The sequence below is a fragment of the Uranotaenia lowii genome, chromosome 1, assembly GCF_029784155.1.
Source record: "Uranotaenia lowii strain MFRU-FL chromosome 1, ASM2978415v1, whole genome shotgun sequence".
Taxonomy (NCBI): domain Eukaryota; kingdom Metazoa; phylum Arthropoda; class Insecta; order Diptera; family Culicidae; genus Uranotaenia; species Uranotaenia lowii.
The window spans coordinates 32,108,881-32,115,647 of NC_073691.1; the positions used below are offsets into that span (position 1 = coordinate 32,108,881).

Here is a 6,767-nt window from a genome sequence, read left to right on the forward strand (position 1 = left end):
CCAACAACCCCCGTACCCACGACGGAGCACCATAACGACGGAAGGTTTCCCCACGAGGTGCAGCTGAACAAGAGGTAGGAGATAGTTAAGGGGTGGGTTCAACATTCGAGTGTACACGAACAAGACCAGCAAATCAATAAACGTGGGAGGTTTAATAGTGAGCGAAGTGTTTTCTTGGCTAGCCTTATCGTTCGAGCTCAAGCCGACCCTGAGGCGTTGTTCAGGGAGTTTCCTCAATATTGTTCCGTTTACCGAATCGGATGGTAACAGTCTAGAAAGGGACTCTCTTATTTACACGCCGGTGGGAGTGGTAGGTTTCATACTTACACGAAAGTCTAACAACTTATTGGCGAATTGTTTTAAAATGCCTTATCTGAATTAAGGTTCATTTATAAGAACTTTTTATGAGATCTAGGACTATGGTGCTTGTATTTCAAAGTTTCTTATATGACTGTTATGGGTGATATAAGTGCTTGTGGGCTTGTGATTGGCAAATCAATTGCCTCCTGAGCCGATGTCCTCGATTTAGAGTCCTAGAGTAAACACCGAACTCAACATAACAATAACTGTCTGCCAACTGCAACGTTGTAATAAAGTCACAAATGCCAAAGATATGGTAAAACGAATAGAATCCAAACTAAATAAAAAGGTATTAGAGCTGCCCTGGACTTAAAGTTTACAAAACATTAACAAAATTGAACTCCTATTCTTCATAGAAAATCTCCCTCAACTCATCACATTTAGTGCCATCGTCCGTCTCGCTGACCACAATCTGACACAGATGCCCGAGCAAGCACTCATCATCGCAGCCCTGCGCCAGTAACGGTTCCCCGAACTTGATCTTATACTGCCAATATCTCAGTAGCTGACCCCGAGAGCTAGGGTGAGCCAGATTCTTCAACGCACGATCCACTTCCGCTGGACTTCCATTCGAAATACCGAAATCCTCCGTCAGCGAGTACATTTTGTACCACTCTGGGCGACGTTCCGGATACAGATTAGCATCGGTTAGGTTGTAGCTGTACGACTCGAAATCGGTAACCTCCTGTTGGTTGGATTAAATTTTAATTCAAAAATACTAGGAAACTATATTCGAGATTATAACTTACGTAGGTGACAGGGTCAGCGTAATACACCACGTAGTTGGGGTTAACGAACCTCCACGGAGTGGCGCTGCCTCCATTCCATGCAACGCTGAGAGCATACTGGGGCTGCTCCTTCGAGTAGTAAACGTAGAACTCGTCACGATGAGTGTGGCCATTGAACTGGCCGCTGATGGTATCGTAAAAACGTTCAACAATTCGACGGAACTCCCTCTGACACGGTCTGAACATCGCCGTGTACGAGTTGTAGGGTACATGAGCCAAAATGTGAACCTTTTCACCGTTTCGTTCAGCCCGGAGTAGTTCATCGTGCAACCACTGGAGTTGATGAACCGGGTAATTTGGCTGGTACAGGAGCCACCAGTTCTGGGTGTAGCAGTCTTGGTTGTTGAGAGCTATGATCCGGAAGCCTGGTCGAACTAAGACCGAGTAGTACCCATCGGTTTTGATAGTGGCTTGGCTGGACAGTGGTAGCCAGTGACCCCAGGTACTGGCTGAGTAGTGATACAACCAGCCCATGGAGAACTCAGGTTCTCTTACAGATTTAGGTGCAAACAGATCAGTGGGATGAGCATCGTGGTTACCGAAAATGTTGAAAACCGGAGTTCGTGGAAAAGTCTCACGAAGTTTCCTTTGAAGAAGATCCATACTACGCAGGTTGGATCCGACGGAGGTGTCCCAGGTTCCGTGATCAATGACGTCCCCAGTGTGATAGACAAGCTGTGCATCCGGATGATTCTCTGCGATATGATCGATCAAATCTTCAACAGCATCCCAGGGAGTATCACACTGTCGATAATCACCCCAACGACCGGCTCTATCTTCTGGGTTTTCCGGGATTCCCTGATCGTTACGACAACAGGCCAACAGTCCACAGTTTGCATTGTGATCTACAGCATATTTGAGATCATAGTGGAAATCCGTAATCTGCACGATTTTGATGTCATTCGGACTACGCCTTTGGTTGAAGGCTTTAGAACCCTAAAATATTTTCAAGATTACAGTCAAAGGATCAAAACTTACATGTATGTATGTCTTTACACTCACAGTAATTGGTTTCTTGGCAGGATCAACATTAACAGTCCAATCCATGTATTCGGAGTCATCCAAAAGACAGGCCGATGATTGATAAGCCACTGCACATGCACTATCGACCCTCAAATCCGGTCGAGTGTCCACAATATAAAGGAACACATCCAAATTAAGACCGATCGATTGGCGACACACCACCGGATCTTCCGCCTTCAAAGAAATACACAGATCATAGCTGACGTCGAACAGCTCCTGCCTTGATGCTCCCGATTTGCGTAGCTCGATCAACTGGGTTGCAACCGCTCTACAGAGGCCGCACATTTCACCTTCCCGCGAGATCGGTAGATCTTCCAGATCGGTGCCGCGTTGTTGCTCCGGGAACTGCCATTTATCCAGCATACTCATCATTTGGGCGCTTTTCTCTCCAGTTTGGCGCCATCGTTGGAACTCCTGCCGGAATTCTTGCTCCAAATTCACTGTTAAGAAGCAATTTGTTTGAACTTAGAAAAAAGGTTTTCAAAAATACTGTGGAACGTACCATATTCTTTCTGGAGGCTTTGAACCGTAAGGTTGTAGTCACGTGGTTTGACCTGATAACCGTAAGATGTGCAAATGAGAGCTACTGCCACTAACACGGTAGCACTTGTGAACCTCATGGTTCTTCTCTGTTCAGTAGACTTATGCCGATAGCTATCAAATTGTGTTCGATTGTCATCTTGCTTTTATAGGATGCGAGAGATTGTAGTCAGCAGTTATCTCTGATAGCTGTAAAGGTTACATAAACGTACAGATTCGATATGGAAATTGGATTCAACAGTTGATAACCATTGATAAGACACTCCTACCTCCTCCAGTCCAGACGTGTGAAATCTGGTCAAAAAATTAATCTGTTGTGCTCCCGAGGTCTGAAGAGTTTTTTTCATTACCTAATTCTGTTCGTGGACGTTTCGTACAGCTAACATAGATTAGATGTCTCAGAAAATTATCAAAAAGTATTGTCGAATCAAACTCATACTTCAATTTCTGATGTTCAGGAGATCTAAAGAGTAAATCATTTTCAATCTCCTACTGATAATTAAACATCTAAACTTCCTAAATGTTATTAAAAAGACAAAAATGACTTTAATATGTGTTGTGAGCCTACTTGGTTGAATAATTCTACTGAATCAAAGCAATCGAAAGATTCCCGAGCCACGGTACCGTGGTTGAATTAAAGGAAATCTTTCGATTGCTTTGATTCAGGACAAACATAAGAAATATGACAAAAATGACCTTTGCTAATGAACGTCGACAAATCCGATCGAGACTTCTGTTGATCGAAGTGTGAAAGTTGACTTGCGATGTTTGAAATCAATTGGTAGTGTTTAAATGACACTTTTTCCGATAGAAAATATTTAACTGGAGTGGAACTTTTGCTTTTTGACTGAAAGCTACTGAAAAATGCTGGTCGACACTTCTGCTGATTGAAATTTGACTTTTGCTGTCGAAAAATGACTAATCAGATTGAGACTGCTTCTCATCCAAATTCGAAAGTAGATAAAGATTTCTAACAAACGTTTATAGTTGTAAACAGTATCAAAACACTCTGAATACAGGAAAATAAGTTTTTTTTCCTGGTAATTGGTCCCTAAATTTTTATTATTATTTCTTTTTTATATTTCCTTAATGGCCCGCCACATTCCCCACACCAAAAAACTCAATACAGCCTCCTGGTAATGGACTCATCAGTTCTCGGCATGTCTGTCATGAGAGTTATTTCAACAATGCCGGACAGAAAAAAATCGGAATTCTATTTCTGAATTTTCAGATGGAGTTCTCAATATTAGTCCGAAGAACATGTAAACGACTTGTTGCTTGATTTATATCAAAAGCCGATTTTATAAAAACCATTAATATTATTCAGTTCACTTCTTAAAATCCCACAGCTCATCGGGAACCTCGCGGAACAGCGCCACCAGCTCGTTGCACTTCCGATCGTCGTTAGCCTCGTTCGACACAATATCGCACAGGTGACCCATCAGACAGTCTCCATCGCAGCCCATCTCCAGGAACGGATCTCCGTACTTGACCTTCTTCTCCCAGTAGCGATGTAGTTCTGCCGGATTTGATCCGAAACGACGCGCTAGTGTATCGAGGGCTGCTGGCGATACGTTAGGGACGTTGAAGTCTCGGGCAAAGGAGTAAAGTGGTTTCCAGGCCGGGTTACGAGTCGGGAACATGTTGGCCTCGGTCAGGTTGAAGTATAACGACTCGAAATCGGTAACTTCCTGTGGATTGTTGAGAATAATTGTTTTAGAAGTTTTTGTGTGAGGAATGTTAAGTTTAAAGCTTACATAGGTAGTTGGATTGACGTAGTACACGACGTAGTTCGGGTTGAAGTTGCTGAAGGGTACGGTACCACCTCCGTTGAAGCCGACGTTGATGGCGTGCTGTCCGTTCTGGGAGTAGAATACGTTGAACTCGTCGGCGTGGGTGTGTCCGTGGAAGTGAGCTTGAACGGTGTTCCAGAAACGTTCCAAAATCCTGCGGTACTGACGGCTCCAGGTGACGAAGCAGGTTCCGGCTCCGAAAGGAATGTGTGCCAGGATGTGGACCTTTTCGTTGGCCTGCTCGGCTCTGAGGAGGGTGTCGTGAAGCCATTGTAGTTGGTTCCGGAGATAGGCTGGGTCGTACATGAGCCACCAGTTGAAGACGTAGGCATCGTTGTTGTTAAGACCGATGATACGGAAACCTGGCCGAACTAGGACCGTGTAGTAACCACCTTGGGTAATGGTTGCTCGGGTGTCAGCCGGTAGCCACTGCGACCACTGTTCCGCAACTAGGCTGTAGACCCAGCTGGGTGAGAAATCGGCAATGGTCACGTGACTAGGAGCGAATACGTTGGTCGGAGTAATCTCGTGGTTACCCAAAACGTTGTAGATCGGTTTTCCGGGGAAAGAATCTCTGAGCAGGTTCATGGTACGAGTGATCGAGGCGATGTTTCCAGGTACGGTCGTTTCCCAAACTCCGTGATCGACTATATCTCCGGTATGGTAAACGTAGGTGGCATCCGGATGGCTTCGAGCAGCTTGGCGAACAGCGTCTTCAACGGCCTTCCACGGAGAGTCGCAATCGCGATAGTCTCCCCATTCGCCAGCTCCGTTTGCGGGATCTGCCGGAATTCCTTGACCTTGTCGACAACAGCAAGGATCATCACAAACGGCATTGTATCCAGTTCTATAGTGAGGATCGTAGTGCAGATCCGTCAGATGTACAATCTTGATATCGTTGGCTGAACGAGATGGTCCACTTTTAGATTGGGTGATCGGAGTACCTCCAGCTGCTACGTTGATAGTCCAGTCGAGGAATTCCCGATCTTCCAAAACACAGGCTCCGGATTGAAAGATAATACCGCACATAGTCTGGGCTGACAAATTCGGCCGGTTATCGATGATGTGCAGGAAGATGTCGATATTCTTGTCGATGATCTTGACGCAGTTTTCCGGGGTCAAAATGTTCATTGACTCACAGGTCGAGGCAGCTTGAGCAGCGATCCGAGCCCGATCCCAATTCAACACCCGTCGATACGTTAGATAGGTCGTGAAAAGAGCTCTACAAGCAGTACACTCAGTGGTTACATACGGAAGTGGATGATTCTCCAACTCTTGCCGGTACATATCCGGTTTCTGACGAAGATACTCAAACATCTCCTGAAGTCGGTCCGACTTCTTGCCTGTTTCAGTGTACCTTAGGTGCTCTTCCAGGAACTCTTGCTCGAATTTCTCTGTAAATTAATATAAATTGATCATTACAACCTTGAATGAACAATGTAGGGTTCTCTCACCATTGAACCTCTTCTGCTGCTGGACGATCTTCTCATAGTTCCGGGGTTTAACCTGATAGGCAAAAACCGAACCTACCATCAATGCCAAAACAGCCAAACGCAACCCGACGCTTCTAGCCATTTTGCCTAGACCAAAGCAACTCGCTAACTAAACTAATTGAATGCCCAAAAGGCGCAAAAAACTTTCCCCCAAAAATCCGAGTCCCCAAAAAAATCGAAAGCAAAAAAAGCCGAAACCAGGCGCCACCACCCGGTGTACTCTCTCCCTAACGATCTGACCGGTGAAGACCCGGCAGCGAGCTTATATAGGCCATCTCTCTGTCGTCGTTTAAACCTGTTTTGCGGGTCCGACTGACCTCATCAATTTCGCACTCAATCGGTTGCGTTCAATTTGGCGCTTGTTGGGGAACCTAATGTTTTGACGCGCCGGGAAGAAAGTCTGCCGGCCAAGACAAGCTGATATGGAAGGAACATGGCGCGATTTTCTATTTTTGTGAGCCTTCGGCCAACAATACACGTGTTGCTGGGTGTGGGAGTAAAGTTGTTACACAAATTTTTGATTACTAACTGATATCGGACCCATCGACCAATTGCCGGCTAGCACGGAAGGTGGGCGTGCCGGATTGTAAACAAACCAAATCAAAGTGATTTGATTGTGAATGATCGAGCCATGGTGAGGTGACCTTTAATCACTTTAATCTTTTGCATTTTAATTAATTGGTATATGATAGAGTACTTTATCAATGATTCTATTGAATCCTGAGACCTTTTTTATAAGTTAAACAGTCGCAACTCTCAACCTCACTTAT

At 45.1% G+C, this 6,767-nt stretch overlaps 2 protein-coding genes across 2 annotated transcripts; both read right to left on the reverse strand.

Moving 5' to 3' along the window:
• Positions 1-454: 454 nt before the first annotated feature.
• On the reverse strand, positions 455-2,807 carry LOC129740033 (sphingomyelin phosphodiesterase-like). The gene is made up of 4 exons (XM_055731615.1): positions 2,674-2,807; positions 2,151-2,611; positions 1,110-2,084; positions 455-1,045 (listed from the first exon to the last, which is right to left on the reverse strand). Exons 1-4 carry the CDS (start codon positions 2,789-2,791, stop codon positions 704-706), a joined length of 1,896 nt encoding a protein of 631 aa, XP_055587590.1. The 5' UTR covers positions 2,792-2,807; the 3' UTR covers positions 455-703.
• A 1,175-nt stretch (positions 2,808-3,982) lies between these two features.
• LOC129739325 (sphingomyelin phosphodiesterase-like) lies at positions 3,983-6,219 on the reverse strand. The gene is made up of 3 exons (XM_055730736.1): positions 5,959-6,219; positions 4,469-5,898; positions 3,983-4,402 (listed from the first exon to the last, which is right to left on the reverse strand). The coding sequence occupies exons 1-3, from the start codon at positions 6,077-6,079 to the stop codon at positions 4,040-4,042; spliced, it is 1,914 nt and encodes a 637-aa protein (XP_055586711.1). The 5' UTR covers positions 6,080-6,219; the 3' UTR covers positions 3,983-4,039.
• Positions 6,220-6,767: the final 548 nt, after the last annotated feature.

Excerpts from the sequence above, each read along its gene's own strand:
- LOC129740033 (XM_055731615.1), bottom strand. The coding sequence starts at position 2,791 with ATGAGGTTCACAAGTGCTACCGTGTTAGTGGCAGTAGCTCTCATTTGC. Across the intron at positions 2,085-2,150 it reads CTGCCAAGAAACCAATTACT|GGTTCTAAAGCCTTCAACCA; the intron begins GTGAGTGTAAAG and ends AAAATATTTTAG. Across the intron at positions 1,046-1,109 it reads ACGCTGACCCTGTCACCTAC|GAGGTTACCGATTTCGAGTC; the intron begins GTAAGTTATAAT and ends TCCAACCAACAG.
- LOC129739325 (XM_055730736.1), bottom strand. The coding sequence starts at position 6,079 with ATGGCTAGAAGCGTCGGGTTGCGTTTGGCTGTTTTGGCATTGATGGTA. Across the intron at positions 5,899-5,958 it reads GCAGCAGAAGAGGTTCAATG|AGAAATTCGAGCAAGAGTTC; the intron begins GTGAGAGAACCC and ends ATTAATTTACAG. Across the intron at positions 4,403-4,468 it reads ACGTCAATCCAACTACCTAT|GAAGTTACCGATTTCGAGTC; the intron begins GTAAGCTTTAAA and ends AACAATCCACAG.